Source organism: Oryza glaberrima, chromosome 3, assembly GCF_000147395.1.
Source record: "Oryza glaberrima chromosome 3, OglaRS2, whole genome shotgun sequence".
Taxonomy (NCBI): domain Eukaryota; kingdom Viridiplantae; phylum Streptophyta; class Magnoliopsida; order Poales; family Poaceae; genus Oryza; species Oryza glaberrima.
Genome location: NC_068328.1, coordinates 29,308,008 through 29,331,849, shown reverse-complemented (window position 1 = coordinate 29,331,849; position 23,842 = coordinate 29,308,008). Strand labels below are relative to the sequence as shown.

General features: G+C 41.1%; 1 protein-coding gene across 1 annotated transcript; it reads right to left on the bottom strand.

Moving 5' to 3' along the window:
* Positions 1-204: 204 nt before the first annotated feature.
* On the bottom strand, positions 205-3,962 carry LOC127769002 (growth-regulating factor 6). The gene is made up of 4 exons (XM_052294680.1): positions 3,551-3,962; positions 2,310-2,522; positions 1,800-2,163; positions 205-1,386 (listed from the first exon to the last, which is right to left on the bottom strand). Exons 1-4 carry the CDS (start codon positions 3,960-3,962, stop codon positions 564-566), a joined length of 1,812 nt encoding a protein of 603 aa, XP_052150640.1. The 3' UTR covers positions 205-563.
* Positions 3,963-23,842: the final 19,880 nt, after the last annotated feature.

The window sequence follows — 23,842 nt, the reverse complement described above, 5'->3', positions numbered from 1 at the left end:
CCTAACTATAGTTCTCATTTGTCTAGTTTAGTGACTGCAAACAAGGTAGAAGTACTATGCAAAACTAGTATACACCGAATATATGGTCCAATAATTGGGAGACAAACAGAACAGTCCGTACACGAAATACCAGTGAAACACTACACGAATGCCGCATGGACCAACTAAAATTACCAACAAGCATCAAGAAGTCAAGAGGAATACTTATATCAGCTCACAAACAATCCATTGAATACTACCAGAAAGCAAGACAAGGATCGGATTACATTCATCCGCGATTATGACGTCACAGCATGGGATATTTTAAGATGATATGCCACAATGGAGTACCAAATCCATCCATACCACACGTCATATCACGTCAAGATCCAAGGTGAAGGTTACAAAGCAAAGGAAAAATAACAGAGCAGAAATACCAAAAACACAAGATTAGTCTGAATGACAAAGTACCGAGGTAAATGCTCACACTTGAAGATGTCATAACGATATGTAACAAGGTGAAGACTGATTGAATCGTTTCCTCATGCCTGTCATCTTGTTGCATTTTTTGTTGATCAAGAAGCTCACACCAGGCGGATGCTCGGATGATTTACAACAACTGAACCGAGATCATCCCGCAGGTTACTGTTGCCATCATAAACACTATGATTCTCCAGTCTAGGACTGCTTCCGGTGCTACTGGATACTGATCCAAAGGTGGTCTTCTGCAGAACACCAACTGGGGATGAATCAAACCCTGAGCTTGAATCCCAGCCATCATTTAAAAGATTCAGAGACTCCGATAGGCAATTCCTTGCTTCCATGTTGTTATTCTTGGTTAAAACCTCTCCCAATGGTCCGCCCATCAAAGAATCACGGAACATAGGCATCCAGTTTGCTTCTCCCTGGTTAACCTCATCTCTATTTGCTGCAAAACCGAGACCAATAGGACTATATTCACGGCTCAGTTTAAGTGGTGACAACATCAGCTTCTCATGGATGGGAGATGTTGAGGCTGATGACAGGTCAGAAGACGCCATTGGAGCAGATATTGAGAGCTGGCTTCTCTGAGCTTGCATGTCTTCAGCATCAGGCCATGCGAGAGCTCCTTGTGCAGGTGTCCTTGGCCAGTCCACAAAGTGTTGAAGGGAAACTGCACTCTGTTGTTCATTCAGACTCTGCGAAGTGAGCAAATTGACGTTCTCCAAGGAGCTATGAGGAGAACTCATCAGTGAATCAGGTGATACTAGGCCAAAATCTGGCCTTGAGTTGGACACTTCAAAAGGATTATGTTGTTTTGAGAACGGAAACAGGCTGCCCGTATTTCTCGTGCTAATGGAAGTCAGCATCGAGAGACTGTCTGAGTCTTGCACTTGTTCACTCTCATTATGCTTGTTTGCCAGATCCCTGTAGAAGTTTGATCAACAAGTGATTCATTAGTGAAGTAGTTAATACAGCATATAGCAGTTGTTCCTTTAGTATGGCAGTTCTTCAACGGCCACTCTACTCACAAAACAAGTACCTTTAGGGCTACCAGAGTACATAGATGAGCAATGTAAATAATGGACTTGTTTAATTGCTGGTAAATGATTAATAGCTTATCTTTGGGGCTCATCTCCAATCATGGTAGCTAAATAAACTAGGTAACTAAATTACCTTCTATCTATATTATTTGGTGGATGCCGGCAGGCAAATATGTACGGAAATGGAATATCCATGCAAAATGGCAAAAGCGAAACTTGACGTCTTGAGCTTAAGCATTGGCTACATGATTGACTAAAAGCAATATTTGGAGCTTGAAAGTGCTGCCAACATTCTACCTGCTATATTGCAGAGAGCAAGGATTGGCAGTGTTGGCAGCGTAGTTCTTCATTCGCTGGTGCTGATGGTTGACAGCGAGGCCAGCAACAGCTCCGCCACTGTGGGCGGCCGGAGCACTAGGCTGGGTAGCAGAGGCAGCGGCAGCTGCCACCGCCGCGGGCATTGCTTTCGCGGCATGGCCAGACTGGCCTTCCACATGCTTTCTTGAACGGTGGCGTCCCCGGTTCATGTGTCGCTCACAGTACTTCTGGTCGGCGACCGCATCCCTCGAGCACCGCCATTTCTTGCCGTCCGTCCGGCGGCACCGGCCGGGCTCCGGATCCGCGCTGCCGGAGTAGCCCAGCTGGAAAGATCCCCATCCCACTGCAAAGCAAAAACCCAACCAAGGGCAATGCAACCAAGATCAGGGAATGGAACAGCTTTTATCATAAATATCAGTCCATGATGAAAGGAACTAAAGCCAAGAAAGCATTCGGTTGATCTGCTTCCTTTCCCATTTCTTGGCTTACATGTGCTTGAGCCAAAGTAGGCAGGTGAGTAGGGCGATGTGAGGCTCCTCCTGATGGGGATGAGGAGGCTGTGTGGTACAGGGCTATTCGCAGCCAAGTACTTGTATATCAGCGCCTGGTGCTCCAGCTCGATCCACTGAGACGGCGTGAAGGGACCCCTCACCCTGGCCATTGCACCCTGCATGCTGCTGCTCAAGCTCACTGAGCTCAATCCTGCAGCCAGATACACCAAGGAGATGAGCAACAAGCTAGGCAGTGCAAGCCAACAAGGCACAGCCAAAACACACATGTACTTTATAGAAGACGAGACGACGACCACCATCCAGATGCATGTGTTTCCTAAACACGATCCTTGTGCAAGATATAACATAGATAGGGGCAAGCAAAAGACACAAAAATCTGAAGCAAAGTGGCTGCAAGGATCAGAAGCAGCACGGATTTGTAGGTGGCGTGTGCATAAAAAGTCACCAACCAACCACATGTTCGATCCGTTGCAGCAAAGCTTGATTCGCGTTTGCCGCATTGTTTACTTGAAACCTTTCTTGCATGTTTTTATTTTTCCTACTTTAACCTTTCTTTCTTCCCTAGTGAGAAAAACGTAGTAGAAATAGTAGTGATATAATGCTAAAGATCACGACTTTTCTCATCCATATATGTGCTTTCTCCTTTAGTTTCGGCAAAAGGTATGACGAAAGAGAATACGCCCGATCCGCACCGATGAGGACAAGAAAGCGTTTGTGGATGTCACTGAAAAGAACAGGAAACTTATACTCCAGTATCAAGAAAAAATCAAGAACTAGTCTATACTCACACTCATCTATGCTAAAGATAATAAACTGGTCTATTTCAGAGGAAGTGAGCTATTCGCAGTCAGTGATCTAGTCAAAAGGAGACAAAAAAAATGAGAAATATGAAACAAAAAAAAAATACAAGATGCAAATCCGAATCTAAACCACAATAGTAAAAGAACCAAGTGGGAAAAAAACAAAAACTAAAACTAAATCAGCTCCATCCCATCCCAGTGTGAGCAAGGATCAAGCATGATGCATAGCAACGAATAAAAAGGCAGAGAAGTAGCATAAAAAATGGAAAATAAATCTACAACAAAGAGAGATGAATCAAACAGCAATAATACTTGAAAAGGAGCAGAAAGCTTTTCAATCACCAAATCGAATCAGACGAGCAGAACAGAAAGAAGAAAAAAAATAAAGGAAACGAAAAGATTTTTGCACCATCCTCACCTGAGCAAGAAGCAGGCGTGCCATAGTACAGCGGCATCGCCCCGCCAGCCGCCGCCGCAGCGGCCACGGCGGCGCCACCGCCGCCGGAGGAGCACGACGAGGCGGAGGACGAGAAGCTGAGCATCTGCTCCCCGCCATGGCCGGGGCTACATGACGCCCCGAGCAGGAACGGCGCCGCCACCTTGACCGCCTCGGACACCGCCGCCGCGGCCGCCACGGCGGCCGCGGCGGAGGACGCGTCCCCGCCCCTCGCCTGCTTCGCCGGCGGCCTCCACCCGTGCTCCTGGTCCCCCGCATTGCCCCTCCCGTGCTTCATCAGCCTAGATCCGAGCAACCCTCCCCCGCCGAGCTCCCCGCCGCCACCCCCGTCCACCGCCGCCATCACCACCCCCACCCCGCCACCCAGGTCCATCCCCACCTCCTACCACTGCCCCCTCCTGCTCCCCCGCTCATCCGCCGCAGCCGCAGCTACCGGAGCAAGCGACCGCATCCCCCCCTCTCTCGCTGTGCGGGTTGTGGTGGCGCGCCGCGCGAGCGCGCGCGTGCTCTCGCGTCGCGTCGCGTCGCGTTGGAATGGCGGATGCGTCGTCGTCGCGGGCGGCTCGCGTTCGGGAAACCGGGATGGTTTTCCTTTTGGGGGCAAAGGCTAGCCACAAGCCCCAAGTACTAGTAGTACAACACCCAGGGGTAAAAAGGGAAACTAGTTTGAAGATTTTTACTGCTACTGCTCCATTTTTTTTTTAACCGAGTCATTTTACTGCTCTAACCACCGGCAAAATTGATGGTAAGGAGAGATCTTACTGTATAGCTGTAGCAGTAGTAAGTGGTACTGTAGCTGGTAAGATTTATTTGTCTGGGGGATTTTTTTTTTTTTACCTTTAATGTAGGGTGCCGGTATCTTTGCATTGTAAAGTTGCTCCAAATGCTACTAGATTCAACAACATTTCTAAGGAGGATTATGATTCCTACCCAGAAGATTCAAAAGACATTATCTTTCCGAGAAGAAAGTACTACTGGAATAGCTAAGCCGAAACCACCATTTTGTCCTATAGATCAACCAGGACAAGCGTTGTGTTTGTGCAAGAGATGAACTGATAGATGTAACCGGTAGTTGACAATAGCAACAAGAGCAACTAACACCAACATTTGGTGGGTTCGATCGTTCTCCTCCCTACACATTGAACGGCAGGTACGTAGCATAGTGACACTGTGTGATATGCCGATAGCTTCATATAACTTATCTAGAGCTTATAATTGGTGTTAGATTCAGTTTTAGAAAATGAGATTTGGAGAAAGAGACGTCTCTAAAAAAAATTAAGAAGAAAATGTGAGTGTGTTGGGAACGGTATGGTACCTTGGAGTTGGAATCACACACCTCTTATCATTGCACTATGGAGTATATGTTAGTGCATATTTGTGTTAGATTCAGTTTTGATTGATATATGAGTTTGTTAGCTACTAGCTGCGTGCTTAGCTCCAGCCGCTCACTGGGCGTGGAAATTAGGCAATTAGCTGGTAAGTAAGTAGTAGTACTATCTTCCTGCGCTAATTAAGATATTAGGCCATGGAATCGCAGCCACGCGAGACGCACGTATGCATGGATCGATCGGTCCATATCTGTGTATATATATTTGTTGCGCACATGCACCTGAAATACCGTAGGCTAAGATCGCAGGAGTATCAATCATGGTTGAAGATTAGCACGCTAGACCACACGAGCAAAGCGGACGAGTCCTGAATCTCAAACAAGGTTAATGTGCAGTTCAGAGGAAATATATAACTTGAAGGGCCATTCAGTTTGGAAGATTTTGCACGGGAATCTTGGAGGAGTTAAACTGTTTTATGTTAAAAAAAACCTCTAAAATTTCTGCGTTCCGAAAAAGACCTAAATGCTCTATGACGAAGGGTTTGACAAAATAGTGCGGTGTAGTGGAATTAGTATGTTTTCAAGAAAAAGAAAAAGAAAAGGAAAGGAAATCACGAGGCAGCTCAGCTGGTTGATGTCTGAACCGTATAGCTAAAAAGTTAAATTTTAAAACTTAATTTTTAAAATTATTTATAGCTGTCTATTTTTCACCATATAAAAACTTGCAATATATATATATATATATATATATATATATATATATATATATATATATATATATATATATATATAAAGTTGCTTCATATATTTCAACTGCAGCTTTACCGCCAGAGCCCATATTTCTAAACTCCTATATTTAGGTCATGAGCTTAAAATTTTGAGAAACAATTAGGCTGTGTTCGGGAGAAAGGGTTGGGAACCCCTCCTTCCCGGCACGCAAAACGATGTTTGCATTAACGTGTGATTAATTAATAGCTAATTTTTTTCAAAAATAGATCAATATGATTTTTTAAGCAACTTTCATATAGAAACTTTTTGCAAAAAACCGCACCGTTTAAGTTTGAAAAACATATGCGTGGAAAGCGAGAGTGGGGAGTTGGAAACTCTCATCAAAGAATGCAGCCTCGGTATTTATTTATAAAGATTGGGTTTTCTAGCTTATGGTTACTATTTATTTTTCTAACCTTTACGACTATAGTTGATTTCAATCTAAGTTTGAATCTGAACCATCTTTCTAGATGAAGATTTTAAGTAGAAGTGGCCGTTGTTAAAAACTGCCCTTAATTTACAGAACCTAGCTTGCCGGGCGCCAAGGTGTGCCAGGGATGGACCTGCAGGGACCCGATCGGAACACCGAACGGTTTCCACGCCCGTACGCTGTCCGCTTTTCGCCTCCGGTACGTTGCGTGCGCTCTCAATTTCTCCAACCTCTCGATCTTTGCCTTCTTTTGCCCGGACTCAGTAAAGACTCGGTAAATCAAGGCCGTAAAAAGAAGAGCTTTTGTATATCACCATATCACCTCCGTTCGCTCGCTGCAAGCTGCACGCGAGAGAGAATGTTCACCCAAACAGTAGGGGTCAACCGTGCTAGATCAGCTCAATTAACGGTAATCCCGCTGTGTTTGGCGGGCTACCTAACGCCCATTTCTACTGCAGATATATTCACTCTCATCGCACGAGAGTTACTGCCTCTATCATTCTACAATGATGGGATAATATTGTTATTTTTTTCCCAAGGCATTTCGATTTTTTTTGTCTTTTTATTCTCCGTTATTTTTACCCCTAACACAATACATACTCCATAAGCATTTTTTCGATAAGTTTGAGGTGATAAACAATTATGATTGGTTAAATAAAACTAGATAAAAAATTAAATAAAAGATAGTTACGATTGATTATGACGGAGAATAGGTGAATAAGCACTTAAAAATGTTTATATTTTAAAAGAGAGGATGTATTATTGATAGAGTATATAATATATATGGAGTAAAAGTACTATGCTATATTATTACCGTGAGGTAAAACATCAGATGGAATTAAAAAACCAGTAGCATGACATAATCATCACCCTTGGCATTAAAAACGTACACAATGGCACTATCTTCCAAAATAAATACTCGTGCAAACATATGCCAGTTGTTTGAAATGTCCCCCTTTCCCATCCAAATTAATTTACTACTGCCCATTTGTTTAGCCCTCCTCGATGTACTTAGGGCATTACAAAACCATCAAGTAGCAATATGCGTGGTCCAAGAGCACGGCTCCCTCACGTGCCTTCCCCCAAGCCTTCACGAGCGGCTTAGTTTCTTAATAGCGAAAAAAATGTATAAGTATAGCTATAGTTAATTAACCTCTGCCTAATCGAGCTTTGTCACGGAGCTCTTTCTTTTTGGGCGGTCGTGATCTTGGTCAAAGAAATGGTAAGATTCTAGCAAGCTAGGGGGGCCTCTCATAATGCTTATTAGCTTATATTAGCAATGAGATCGATCGATCCATGTATATATGGGTGGCATTGTACTTGTTTAGAGTTAACTTTAAGGTTACGCATAGATTAATTAGGTAGGCTTTGTAGGAGGGAATAAAATGGTCCCAAGTTGTTTGTGGTACAAATCTGGAATAGGTTTGCATTATGGTCTTCACAAAAGGCTAATTACTTGGCCTGAAAGATCCTTATTGTACAATTAGGGGAGATAATATATATTAAAAATATCAAACAAATAAAACAAATAAAACTAGACCTAAAAGTTTTCCGAATCCATGATAAAATTACTAAGTGATTGGTATAACCATAAACTACACTACCACGCTACGACTACATCTCAAGTCCAAACTCAACTTTACTTAGGAGAGGAAAAGGATAAAATTTAGATGACCAGTAATTTCACATGTTTTTACGTATTTGATGGTTAACACTGGATATTCCCTATGTATTTTTTAAGGCAAGTAAAATGGTTGAGATGGCTACTGTTAGAATTTATATTATATACAAACAAGAGAGATATGATGGTATTTAATTAATATTACATTTATTTTTTATTCTTCACATGAGGTGTTCTTTTTCAATGGCTGAATAAATGAATGATGTGTGATAATAAATTTGAGAGTACAAATAAATAAAAAATAATTTTTTTCAAAAAATCATATCCATAATCTTTTAGAAAAAACATTGTTTATGAGTTTGAAAAGTGTGCCTATTAATAATCCATTAATTCATTAAGCAGATAATTAAAGAAGAGGGCCGAGACCAGCTCCTATGTCTCTTTCCTCTCTCATTTACATCAACAAAATAAGTGCTATAAAATATTTCATCAATTGGAGTTAATTATACTTATACGTACCTGCCATATTTAAGAAAGTTCTGTGTATGTTGACATCAACAAAAGCATCAGCTCGCAAGTCCTATATATGTTGACATTTGGCCACCCATATAAAAACGGTCCATGCATCACCCTCCTCTTTCACTAGTTAATTTAATCTCTAGTCAAACATCATTTGGGCGTGTCAATGGTCAATTACTCCACTAGCTACTCATGCATGCATGAGAGACCAGGTTTCCTTCCTGCAACACGTTTCATCGATCAAAGAAAAGCCCGAAAAAAGGTAGGAGTAGTAGTAACAGGAAAAGATAGATATCCCTTACTGTAGCAGAGCAATATCACTGTTGCATCCTCACGCGCAGCTATCAAGATCAAGCAGCAAATGTGTTCAAGGATGGACCCCTACATCGATCGATCAACCCCCTTTGTTTTCAAGGCTATGGATGATGCAAAAATACACAGACCAACTCTAATTAATTGATCTTTTGGGCTGGCTGTCCGGCCAATTATGCGCTCCAAAACCTGCTTTTTCTTGCGGTCCCTGAAGCTTTTCTTCCATCGAGTGTAGAACAAACATCTCTCCATCGCTTTCTCACAATCTCTCGATCGGATGATTCCGATCATGCATGGTAGCTAGGGGGAAAACGTGCCGAGTAACAATCAAATCGAAGCAGCAAAGCGGCCGATCATTTCTCTCCCTCCCCGAAAAGTCTCACTTCTTCATCGACTTGATCGATCGTTTTTATCGTAAAGTTTGTTCAATCTCCTTGATTATTATTCTGCCTTTTTCTTACCTTCTAGATTTATATTTTCTAACCTTTACTACACATAGCTTTAGAGGGAGTAATCAAACATTGTCGTCCTCTGCGCACACAAACGATTAAAGCCAATCCATCTACTCTCTGCATTTCTTTTACTCTCTCTCTCTCTCTCTCTCTCTCTCTCTCTCTCTCTCTCTCACGCACAAGCCAACGAAATAAAGCTGCTAGCTAGCGTTACACAAGTGCTAGCTAGATTTAACCCTCATCTGGTAAATGTGAAGTGTAACTTGTAAAATGTGAACCAAAATCGCGTTTGAATATCCCCAGCGAAGTAAATGAATGATCGAAGCATTGTGAGGTCCATGAGTAGCATTATTGACTACTGTGTGAGCTACTAGTAGTACCTACTGGAAGCGACTTGGGACTTTCAATTCGAACGAATTGAAACGCGGCCCCTTCGAGTCGTCGTTCTAGCCCGTTGTCTCATGAAATCGGTGTGTACTCCCGTAACAGTAGTCGCACGCGCGTGCACGCACTTGTTACTCCGTTTTACACCATATACGTGCACACGCATATTGTAGCAACATTATCATAGTAGGGCCTGTTCACTTTAATATCATTTTCAATCTTACCAAATTTTAGTAAAGTTGTCAAAAAAAAGGCTACATTTAGTTTGCTGCCAAATTTTAGTAACTATATAAAAAATCCTGCTAAAATTTTGGCAATTTACCAAAATTTGGTAAGGTTTTTTTTGGCATCAAAGTGAACAGGCCCGTAATATACTACATGCGCATCAAAATAGATGATCAAAATCTATGAGACTGTTCACATTAATGTCATTTTAAACCATACTATTTTTTAAAGTAAAGTTATCAAAGATGTAGTACATACATTTAGTTTCTTTTTAAATTTTGGTAAATATATAAGAAATCTTGCAAAAATGTTAGTAATATTATATTATTAATTTACCAAAATTTTGGTAAGGTTTATTCTGGCTACAATCTGAACAGCCCTTATATATTAGTGAACACATGTAGTGTTGCAGACGATGTGTATATGCGCCTATGACCAGAGGCCTCGGGCATCGCAATCCTTCCAATGATGCACATACATATCTCAACCATTTCCTGTCAAATATTGAAAAATTTTGCTTGATTTAGTTCGGTGAACTTCTTTCCGAACGATTATGTACCACCGAGACGTAGAAGGTACGCTTTGGACTTTCTGGTGCAGCTGTAACAAGCATACAGATTTATCACAGAGCCGTGTTGGCAAAAATGAGGCAGATCGTAGCTAGAGCGACCTAACACCGTACGTGCCAATCGTAGCTATCCCGATGGTTCAATAATTAGGGTAGGAAAAAATTGAAGCGAGTGAGGACGGACGACAGGTTAGTTCGCCAATAGTGGTTGGCAATTAGTGGCTCGTACGTACCACCACCACATCTCGGTCGTCGCTAGCTGTTTTGTACTCGACTCGAAAATCATCGGAAGAAAGGTAGCTATATAGCTGTGGCTACAGCAATTTAGCCGGCCGATCGATCGATGATGACCCAATGCGTGTGCAAACGCCCTGCATAGATATATCTACCGTGTAGAAGTGGCAAGCGGATAGTTGTTTGCTGGTACATTCATACGCATGTCCCCGATCCGGCAACACGCATGTTCGCCGCCGTACGCGCCCATCTCGCAACGAATTAATCATCGTTTGATCTCACCACCCAACGAAACAAATTAAGGCATTCCCAACTCAAAACATTAGAAATAGTTTCTATAAACTCCACATCATTAAGAAACTAGTAATAGACACTATTCTTCCAAAACAAACACTATAATTCTATACCTAAATGTAATGCTCCTTATCTCACATGATGTCTTGGATGTTCTGTAGAAATCATGCCTCATGCAAGACATGGTTTTCTTCTCTTTTCTTATTTATTCACTTGCCATATTATTTTTCATTTTAGGTGACAACTTATTTAATGCTATGGACACCATCCTAGTTATTGGGTTGGAAATGGCCTAAGAGACGCACGAGATTATATATATCACATTAACTGTGCCGGTGCATCGCCAGCAGATTGTGGTAGCTAGCTCATTTACCACACACGGAACAGTGCTGTATAAGCTATAGCTCCTTTTGCCCTTGTCGATCGAGAATCGGTGTATCATCGTCGCATCGGATCATTGCACGTCGATCAACAGCAAACAGTGAGGACCGACCTACTCGTTGCGAAAGCGGCTAGCTAGCCCGCGGTGTACATGTAGGGCCGGGCCTTTTTGATGGAACGCGCAGGCGATCGAACGAACGTAATCAACGTACGTCCCGCCGTTGATTGGAGGACATGGGAGGAGCATATATGCCGGGGCAGCTGGAGGTGGTGGTGCGCCACCACGAGAGAGGGAGAGGTCCAACCAGAGTTCACCGAGGACATGTCCATCTATATTTTTATGGATATAGTAATTCTTTCTTTTCTTTTCTTTTTTTTATGTTTGATAGGTTGAATGGGATGATACATTTTTTTGTTTGCTAGGATGGATGATCTGCATTGATACCCCAGTCGATAAACTATCTCTCACCTTGACTTGCATGTTTTGTGAGTAATATTTCTCTAGGTGTAAATTAATTTCATCCACTATTTATTTACAAATGATAAGAACACAAATGCCACCTTGCAGACACCCAAATCAAAAGCCATACAATGGGTAAGGAACATCATATCTGAACTAATACATCAAAAATAACAACACATGCATGCTAAGAATTTGAGAGTATAGTCCAGAGGGGTGCAGTCGGCTGTCACTACCTCGTCGGTCGTCGGATTTGAACGAATACATAAAAAAAGCAAGAACACACGAATATATCTAAATCAATGTTGATGTAGCAGGACATCACTACCTCACCGCCAGACTGTTGGACACTCGGACGCCGCCCCTGCGACACCCTTTGCACTATCTGTGCTATGCCCAGAGTTAGTGGCTGACATATGGGCTCGAGAGTGGTGGGGCTTACATGTCACTCATCATAAACAGTAACATATCCCCTTGCACCGCAGCGCTCCATTGAGTGTTATCAAGTGTCGCCCCGTGCCGCGGGGCGCCCTCGAGAGTTGCTCCTTGTGCTGCCGCAAGAATGGAAGAAAGAGATGGTGGCCAAAATGCGGTGATAAAACAGATGGTAGGGAAAACACACTCATACCCAATCGCGCGACTCGTCCCACTTCTAGACCGCGTGATCCCGCCAATTTGCCTAGAGCTAGATATCCAGCATCTACATAGAATATTCTCTATCTGGTAACCATATCCTATTTTGCTCATCAAACAGACATCCCTACAACAAAATGACTGATTAGTCTTATCCGATATATCCCACCAACCAAGTACACCTAAACTATTTCGGAGCTAAAAACCGAGGTATGTGGTTTTTGAGAAAAAAATATTTAAAACCCGTTGACTCTCCACCAAAATTATTCAAATTTTGTTGAAAATTTAAATTTACTTTGTAATTTTTCTTAACTTGACCAAAAGATTGTGTGGCGTGCGGGATCAATCTGGCTCACCGTACGTTGATGTATACTCCCTCCTCCCATAAAAATTATATTTCTAGCTAATTTAGGACAAAACAGTAGTATTGGAAAATGCCCACAATGACCTTATTTAATGAACCACTGTATGCACACATTCCATATATACAAATGATTAAAAGGAAGTTTGAGAGAATTAACCCATATAATTAGTATACTTAAATTACAACCATATATTGTGGGATGGAAGGCTAAGAGAACTTAAGGAAATTTATCTAGATGAATCAATTTGCTAGACCCCACATGACTAGAAATACAATTTTTATGGGACAAAGCCTTAGAGCTAGAAATGTAATTTTTTTGGGACGGAGGTAATACCTCACATAACACATCTAACCGTCTAGCGAGGATCGAGACTTGTTTTATACTCTCTCTGTCTCATAATATAAAGAATTTTAAGTTTTTGATTGAATTGTTTGACCACTCGTTTTATTAAAAAATTTATACAAATATAAAAAAACAAAAAATTGTGCTTAAAATACTTTAGATAATAAAGTAAGTCAAAAAATAAATAATAATTCTAAAAATAAGATGAGTGGTCAAACAGTTCAAACAAAAATTTAAAACCTATTATACTATGGTACGAGGGGGTAGTATATTTTACCGACGCCGATCGAAAAGTGAGAGCGGCGCGGGCACATATCGTGCTATCCGGACTACAATGCCGCCGGGAAGGGTCACGGACGCACGCAGCGATGATTGGCGTCGTGTCGGCGTAGCATCGCAGAATCGGGGCCATTCCGGCTTCCAGGCGTAGAAAAGATAGGGAACACGAACGTGAGCACGTACAGTCGTACAGGTGGCATCGATCCATCATCGATCGATCATCAAAACCTTTTCTTCTCGGCCGGATAAGGATGCAGGGATGCATGCTTCCCTATTTTAAACTCCCTTCCACCGCCAACGCATCAGTGCATGGACGTGACGCGAAAATTTAAATGGATCGGGAGATTCTTGGAAAGAAAAAAAAAAGCGTAGGACGAACACGAGGGCAAATCTTTGTATCCTTGATTTGATGTCCACTACAACGAGAGTATACTGTACGAGACATGGATGCGGCAGAACATACCACGTCAATCCCTTCGGGGGCTGATTTTCAACATTTATTTTTCTCAAACTTTCGTAGGAACTCCTACTCTAACTTTCTATTACTTCCTCTGTGGGGTAATTAATTCATTTTTGCTTCTTTCATTTCTGAAAATAAATTTACTTTTAAAGTAATAATTGTATTGGAGTTTGTGAAACTATAAAATAATTTTAAAAACAATTACATTTAGATTTGATAAAGTAGAGGTTCTAGATTTTTTATTATTAGTATGTATTGGATGGGTAAAAAACTTATTTTGAGACGGATATGTTATTTATGACAGTTACAAATACGAAGTAGTACACGCTATTTGTTGTACAATACTCATGCATGAACTGATATACACCTTCTAGACTAATTGTATCTCTATAATTTAAATTTTATCCAAAACGATTATGGGCCTGTTCAGATTGTACTCCCTCCGTCCCATAATATAAGGGATTTTGATTTTTTTTTTACTGTTTGGCCACTCGTCTTATTCAAAAAAATTTAGAATTATTATTTATTTTTTGTGACTTATTTTATTATCCAAAGTACTTTAAGCACAACTTAAAGTTGTTTTTTATATTTGCACAATTTTTTTAATAAGACGGGCGATCAAACAATGCAAGCAAAAACTCAAAATCCCTTATATTATGGGACAAAGGGAGTAGCCAAAATAAAACTTACCAAATTTTGGCAGGATTTCTTATGTATTTATCAAATTTGGTAACAAACTAAACATAAACACTTTTTAACAACTTTACTGAAAAATAATATGGTTGAAAATGGCATCAATCTGAGCAACCCCTACATTTCTAAAAGGGTATGAAATCCAACAGATTATTAGATAAAGATATATTGTTTCCTAGCTCCCCATCTTTCCATCCTCATCTCCTAACCTTCCTTTTTTAATCAAGTTTACATATAGAATGTGTATGCAGTGTGGTCATTAAACATGGTTATTGTCGTTATTTGTATTGCTGCTAACGTGTTTCTAATCTCCTAGAAATGTAATTATTTTATAACGAAGGTAGTATTTATTAATGATAAATTGATAACACTTATAATTAGATGTCCAACATACGATAAATAATCAGATGTTATAATTCCCTCACATGAACTCACGAGCAACATGTTCATTTACGCACACACGAACCCTTCCATTCCATCCCTTTTGTTTGTTCTCTCTCCTCCACATCTTCCCTCCCCCTCATCCTTTTTGGTCTATTATAGTGAAGCTATGGATCAGGTCAACTGTTAAAAATGTGATGAGCTACAGTGCAGTAATGCGTACGATGATGTGCGCGTCGGGCGAGAATCGTGCATGCAACGGTGATGAGGAAGGAGCGAGGAGGACGTGTGGGGCGGGGGCGGGGAGGGGGAGGCAAAGAGGCGGGGGCCTCCTATCGCTAGATGTTATAATGCATGTGTTTTTGTGTTGTAATAGATCTTTTACAATGTCATACACGATGTTGTTTGAATGTTTATCTTTCGGTGTTCCATTGGTTCATGTGCGAATGTTGAATGTAGTGTTGTCTGATTAAGGTTTTTTTTGATGTTGTCGGTTATTGGTTTGTTTGTTGATTTTTTTTAAAAAAATGTTTTAGGGCGTTGGTAATGTGTTACATCTTTGATCAACTTAAACATTACGAGCTTTCATTTATTTCTCTCGTATCGAGTACCATACGTCTAGTTTTATTGTCCATTTATAATAACATTTATGGGTGTGATTTAAATCACAAAAGTAGTGCGGAGTATTATACTGTAGTAGTCTAAGAAAGTAGGAAAGCAAAATAGATTATCACAATGCACTGTTTTCTTTATGAAATCCAATTGTAAGCTCCCATCAAACACGAAAACTAACTACTACTATCTTCTTTTTTCTTCTTGAAGTAACAACTCCTCCCATCAAACTAGCAGGAATATGAACAATATTCCATTAATGGAACCAGTCGATCTGATCACAAGTCAAAGTATGAGTTGCACCTAAAAGACGGCTCTAAGGCTCTGTTTAGTTTCCTTCAAACTTCCAAAAATTCCATCATATCAAATGCTTGGACACATACATGAATCATTAAATGTGAAAAAAATACCAATTGCACAGTTTGCATCTAAATTGCGAGACGAATCTTTTAAGCCTAATTACGCCATGATTTAACAATATGGTGCTACAGTAAATATTTACTAATGATAAATTAATTAGACTTAATAGATTCGTCTCGTGGTTTACAGGCTAAATATATAATTTGTTTTATTATTAGTTTATGTTTAATACGTTAAATATACGTATGTATACTTTAAAATTTTTACGCCTAATCACAAATTCACGATTCATACAACTGCTGTAAAGAGCGGACGCAGTTTGTTTTATCTACGCCGGATAACACGCACTACTATAGCGCTAGCATAGTCTAATGATTTTAGGCTGCATGTATAGCTAGTACGGTCCAAGCATGGCGAATTTTCCCCGTCCCAGAAAACATTAATGAAATTTCCCCACTCCAGAAAACATTATGAAAGGATGGATTACATATGCATTGACAAGAGATATGAGATGTGACGGAGACGGGGTCGGCTTCCTCGTGGCCGACACGGATAAAGCGCGCCCACCTGCCCGCCATCGCGTCGCCTCTCGCCGCTGCCGCGCGGCGTCCCGTCCCATCCGCGGACACCCCATCTCTACTACTGCCCGCACACTCCACCGCATCGTCACAACCAGCCGCCGCATCGTCGCAACCAGCCGCGAGTTGGATGGAGTGTGATGGACCAGTAGTAGTACTAGTACTGGATTGGCATCAGCGATCTACTTCTCCAGTAGTAGTACTCCCTCGCCACATAATATAAGGGATTTTGAGTTTTTCTTTTACTATTTGATCGCTCGTTTTATTTAAAAAAATTTAAAATTATTATTTATTTTTTTACTTACTTTATTAAGTATTTTAAGCACAACTTTTCTTTTTTATATTTGCATAAAATTTTTGAATAAGACGAGTAGTCAAACAATACAAACAAAAACTCAAAAATGGGAGTATCTGACTAGTAGAAGTAGGAGGAGTACTACGAGTATTTTACAGTAGCACAGGATGGCAGTTTTGCCCCCTCCGTCGCTTTCTGGTCATGCTTTCTCCGGGTCCGGCACTCCGGGCCCCTCTTGCCTCTCTCTTCCCTTGCGACTTTACCGGTGAATATCAATACACGGAAAATAGTAGTAGTAGCACACTAGCACTAGTAGTGTGTAGTGGAGTACTACTGTATTGAATTTCCCGTGTATTGATTTTTTTTTTTTGCGTTCGTAAAAGCTTGATTTGGGCATGATGAATCGGTAGCCTTGCGTTGCCCTTGCCGCATGCATAGTAGGATGCATGGGTGTTATAAAGACGGGCGAGTTCCAATGCGATTGGGTAGGAAACCGGTGATGTACGTGTCACCCGGCCCTCCTTCACTTGTCCTCTTCTCGGTCATCATATCAATGTGGGCGGTGCGCATTATGGTACGGCTGCTTGGGTTGCCAACTTCTGACCCCTTTGCGTTACGTTACGTACGGGACCCTATATATCTCGACCTCTCCCTCTCCCTCTCCCTCAACAGAACATTGTCGTAGAAAAGGTCAATACTAGGAGCAAGAGACGACTACATGCGTACCCTTGAAAAACCTTTGATTTTGTATGTATGCGAGTAGGAGTATGCGACTGTCGCGTGTATGAAAGCGAGGTCAAGTTGTCAACTCCTTCCGGCCCGGCACGCTCGAATTAAATTTGAAAATATAATGTTAGTTTATTTTTTTCTCAAACATATTTGAGATTCAAATTATTTGGCACGAATATAATTTCGCTCAAACATTACGCGAGAATGATGTGGATGTGACGTCACAAGCGGTCTCGTTAATCATGATAATTAATCATTTTTCAAAACGGTGTTGATGTTTGGCCATGCAAGACCGCGCAGTCTCGTTGTTTGGTTATGCGAGACGCATCGTTACCATGTGATACTGTTGGCATCGTCAGCCCACGATATTTTCGTGCATCTATTATGCGATACCTATATCTGTGCTAAAAAAATTGAATCCCAAATATTTCTAAGAAAATAAAACAATATATTTCAAATTTAACTCATCTTTTTGATAATGTATATATGCATACTCGGTCAATCGATCCAGTAGGTACACAGTTGCTAGCTTGCTGCTACTTCTACCACTGACATTTAATTGTGAGATGGATTTGATAAGGTATACCACTACTCTTCTGGTTCCATAAAAATTAACTTAGAATTAAAAATGATATAACCTCTTTAATTCTATATTGATTTTTTATGAACGGGGAGTACTGATCACCACGTGATGATTCAACTCTCTCTCCGTGGCGGTCGATCGGTTCGTTCCAACAGGAGAATTCCCAGATGCCGAAGTAGATGGAGTAAGTAGATGGAGTACAGTAGTACGTACAGACGGAGTGGATGTTTCCTATTCAAACGCATCCGCCAGCAGCGTGGTGTTGAAGCGACCACCATACCTTCACCTCACATCGATCTGGGACGTGGTCAAATCTGCGCTTACGACTGGAATAAAATATGCTTGGCGTAAGGCCGATGGATGTCCCCATGCTCTCGCCAACCCGGACCAGCGACTCCAGTCGTTTTCAGAAAATTAATTAGTAGTACCCCTACAACAACATGGGTCCTCTTTGCATCTCCTCCTCCATTTCACAGTTTCACACACGTAGTAATAGGCAACAATTTTACACGCCGCCAAAGTGCCTAGTTTCTCATTTTTGGCTGTGTTTGCCTTTTTTTTATCCCTTGCACACGTAAAACGAAATAATTTATTAGCGTAATTAATTAAGTACTAACTTTTTCTATCAGAAATAGATTAATATGACTGTTTAAAGCAACTATCGGGTATAACTTTTAAAAAAAGTATTGTTTAGTATTTTAAAAACGTGTGTGAAGAAAACGAAAGATGTGAATTGAGAAACCTCAACTAAAGAACTTAGCCAGCAAAAAATGTCAATTTTAGTTCGACGAAAGTACATATGCCGGTGACGAAGTTTTTAAAGGTCTTCCAGAACTCATATTAGGAAGTACTCCCTCCGTATTTTAATGTATGACGCCGTTGACTTTTTAACCAACGTTTAACCATTCGTCTTATTTAAATTTTTTAGTAAATACAAAAATACTTATGTCATGCTTAAAGAACATTTGATGATAAATCAAGTCACAATAAAATAAATGATAATTACATAATTTTATTGAATAAGACGAAAGGTCAAACGTTTGTTAAAAAGTCAACAACATTATATATTAAAGTACATAGGGAGTAATAATTTTGACCAAAATCTATTGAAATTTGAAGAAAACCATCGTACCACCGAGGATCAGGATCTGACGCTCAATTGATAAGGTGAACTTAACCCTGCGCTGCATACGTGCAAAAGGACACGGGATGAGCTAGCCTTGTGAAAGACCGTGCGATGTCGAGCCTTGTACCAGGAGGCTACTCGTAGCCACCTACTCCTACCTGGGTTTCCGCGGCGCCGTCGTGGCTTAGACGCAATCCACCCTGATCCGGTGACGAGACCACTCCCCATGCACCGCGCCGGCCGGCCGGCGCCACCGTCGCGGACGTACGTACGTTACGCCTTGGGGGCTGGGCGTGTGGTTTGGACGCACCCGCGACCCCCCTGGCCGGCCAGGCTTACGCCTACCCGCGCCAAAAAATCCCCCCGATCCGCTCGCCTTCCATCATTCCGACGCACACGCGCGGCCCCATGCACATGTTCGTGCCTTTTGTCCGCCCCGTGCTCTCCCCAGCTGCGACCCTGGCACGACGATGGCCCCAGCCGCCGTAGCACTAGTAGCGGTATACGCGCGATAGCCGGTGTGAGGACGTACGCCGATATCGCGTCGTCGTCTCGATCGCACGTTACGCACGGCGAAAACTGGTACTCGTACGTACTGCTAGTATGTCGTTGGTTTCTTGTGTTTGTTTGCACGCTCGGTTACGTACGCTAGTCGGCGAGACAGAGGCCAACGCGCGCGCGGCTGCAATTAAGACCCAAAGCGGCAGATGATATGGCCAGCCATGGCAGCCATGGAATTGGATGCATCGTGCATGCATGCTATCGATGCATGCTCCTGAACCCCTGAACCTGATGTGTGCGTACGCAGTACTACGAAGGCGCGGACAACGACTGGCGACGCTTTCAGTCGTGACGAAAGACTGATCAGCTTAGCTCTGGGCATGCAGGAGCTATATGGAGCAGCTAGCTGCCCGGAGAGAAACGCCAGGGAAGATTTCCAAGAGAAGCTAGCGGCAGCTGCAGCGGGCAGGCTCTGGCATCTGTTGGAGCTTGGGAGTAGCAGCATCAGGCTTAATTAAATGGCAGCTTGGTGTTTTCTGTGCTGTTAAACCGATGTGTCTCCCAGGTCTTTCATATTGAGGCATGGTTTAGATAAAAAAAATTTTAGCAAAAAGATCGCATCAAATGTTTAACACATGCATAAAAGCATTAAATATGAGAAAAAAACCAATTACGCAGTTTGCATGTAAATTGCGAGCCGAATCTTTTAAGCCTAATTACACCATGATTTGACAATGTGATGCTACAGTAAATATTTGCTAATGATGGATTATTTAGGCTTAATAAATTCGTCTTGCAGTTTACAGGCGGAATCTGTAATTTATTTTGTTATTAGTCTACTTTTAATACTTCAAATGTGTATTTGTATACTTCAAAAACTTTACACTGTACTCAAAGAACTAAACACACCCTGAGTTCTTTGTTTGCTGTTAGGAACTCGTCTTTTATACATAGAATGAAGTGATTCATTAGCGCATGATTAATATTAGTTTTTTAAATAGATTAATATAATTTTTTTAAAGCAACTATCGTATAGAATTTTTTTGAAAAAAACACACACCGTTTATTAGTTTGAAAAATGTTCTCGTAAAAAATAAGGGAGTTGAGTTAGAAACTTTAACAAAAGAACTCAGCCTTAAGCAAAACATTCTAGTACTACTGCAACCCTATTGGCAATCAACGAATTCGAATGGTAGTGCTAGAAATAGCATAATACACTGTACATTTTGTGGTGAGGTAAAGATTAGATGTGGCATCATAAATACTCTAGTATGTCTCAATATAAGTGTAACGTAGTACATATATAACATATTGTAATACTATAAATTTGGATAGCTGACTGCTCAGATTTATAGTCCTATGATATATCATATATGTATTAGGTTGCATTTATATGAGACTGAGGAAGTATTAATTTAACTCAAATTTAAATTAAAAATAATAATTTGTGAATTGTAATTGAAGTGGACTCTCTTTTAATTTAAGGCACTACAATTTTAAAACAATGATCAATTTTAGCACGTGATTAATTTTTATTTATACTTAAAATTAATATCAACAGCAATATATAGCTCGTGCAAATACACAGGTTGGCGACTAGTTAACTGTATATTTTTAATTAAAACGGGAGCGTTTTCTGTACAAAACTAAACATCCGACGACTAATTGCATCCGAAGAGAAATCCCAAGTTTGTGTTGTGTGCCAAGGCTCAACTTAAGTACGTGCATCGCAGCTAGCTTGACATGCTTTAGTCACAGTATGGTTTGACTAAATCAACACAAAATGACATTACACTCGAACATTTTACAGCTCTCCAATCGTGATCAAGCACCAACATTACAAATTATACACTATCATGAAGGGCCACCTTGTCCTCTATTGGGCACAGGACATCTCCATATAGTACAATTCTGCAGATCTCGAGTAAGTGTAGACGGTTAATTTACCAGCAGGTTGATTCTTTTGATACTTTAGGGTTAGTTTAGTTTTTGAGAGGTTTCACGCGAAACATACTTTACACCAAATTAATACCACCGATCATCTTAACACGAATAGTACTAGAATATATTTACAGGAATGACAAATGAGCTAGGATGCATATGACAAGACTTGAGAAGAAGATAACAAAAGAGAAGTCCTGCGAGCGAGATTGGGTGGAACCCAACGGATGCTGCCGGGCTTATTGTTTACTCCATCCGAGGAAGACATCAAGATGCCAACCACAACTAATCCGATCTTAATCTACAGGGATAATAACATCAGAGTACATGATATATCGGCCTTAATTTACTCTAGGCGAGGGAAGAATTCCAAGATATCTACTAGCTTTGAGCTATCTTTGCATGAAGCAGCAGTGTAAATAATTTCTTACAGGACGACCAGAATCAAATTTTTTTCCCACCGGGGATAGATACTGAGGAAACCCAGGATGCTCAAAATGTGGTGTACAGTACTGTATGCACAACATTATGGTGGACAGTGAAACTGCCAGGACGCAGTAGAACTGCAAATACAATGTAATTAAAAAACAGAAAATTAATGTCAGCAGTACATTCATTATATGCAGTCTTAATTCTACGTACTCCTATATGCTACTAGTAGACACTTCCTCCATTCCAAATTGATCTACATATAACTTTTTTAAAGTTATTCCTAAATGATCTACATATTTGTGCTCATTTATTAGGTCTATTCGTTATTTGTGCATTGGAGTAAATGAACATTGATGCATGCATCCATGCACACATGTATTTAGAGCAGGTACAATAGCAGGCTATAAGCCAGCTATAAACATATTTCGAGGAGATAAAAGATGAGAGAGAAGGGCAGCGGGCTACAGATTTGTAGCTAGCTGCAGCACAGACTCCAAGGTACATGTGTATGGCAGGTGGGACCGGCTATTAATTATGTAGTATATGTTTATAAGTAACTATTGTATGAATTGGCTCTTAAGTTGACTATAGATAATTTGGAGCCGGCGGTTGGCTATACTATTAAACTTACTCTTATAACCCACATGCAATATCTTGATTTGCTATTGGCTAGGAAATAGTGGGGATGATGCATGCATTGAGTTTTTTCTAGGAAATATAGTATTAGCTTTTCTTGGTCTTGGTGTACCTATGAAATATGTAGATCAATTTGGAATGGGGGAGTAATTTTTTGATTTATTATGATGTAGGAGTACTAATTTGTCCTTCAAAGTAACCAAATGTGATCTTGGCTCACTCTAGTAAAAAAAAAGGTTTGAGTTTCTTTAATATGCATTTATAGTGTGTGAACTAATTTTTGCATCAACTTTCTTAATTTCATTCAAGCCACATTTATGACATGTTTCTTTTTCTCCATTCATATTTCCTGTATGGGTCAATGCAAAATTCGACTCGAATCTAATCTATACGTTTCACAGAATTACACAGTACCTCTCTCCTCGCTCATTGTACATTTGCCTTTGTGAACAAATATTGCGAGTCAGAAACCAGAGTGCCACAACACAAATTAAACGGCTCCACCAAAACACAGCACAACAGTTGGCCAGCCTTTTCGATCAGCTAGCTCCACGCAAACCCTAGAATTAGGAGATGATTATACTCATCTTTGCCTCCCTGTGGTACTCCAACTAACCCCTTTCTAACCCTACTTTGGGAGGCCGTTTTCTCGTTAACCGAGGGATGATGCATGCCTTGGCTTGGCTCACATGGGAGAGGGAGGGGATGGGAATCTTGGTTTGTTTTTACATGGGGCCGCGTGCAAACACACACCCTCCTCCTCCTCCTCCTCCTCTCTTCCTCCTTCCCCTGCTGCATGGTCCCCACGGTGGTTGGGATTTGTGTGACCGTGCCAAAGTGAAATTGACTACACCCCTCCATGAGTGCGTGGCCAATTATAAAATTGACCCCACCGTGTACTGCACTGCTCCTACTGTTGATGGAGAAAACTTTGCCTGTACTACTCCGGTTAATCATCCATCCAGGCCAGCTGATGGCAATTCAATTCACATTCCTTGGGTGATTATTAGTACTACGGAGTTACTGATGCCGTAGCAATGCCAGTTATAAGAGCGATTTGATGGTCAGCTTATTACAGCTTGTACAAAAGGGGAATGGTCGGTGCTAGGGAGATCTCTGCCGTTGGCTTCCAATCTGACGGCCATGCACGTACGCAACGCATGAGATGATGAGAGAGACGAATGGAGTAGGAGTATATTGTGCAGGTTTGGAACTTGCCTTTCCCTTTCACATATATAACCTGGAGGGAGCCCTAGGATCCTCAAAGGCAGATCTATAAAAATATTTTGTGTTAGTGGTAGTGTAGCACGGTTACCGTGGCTAAGCAAAATT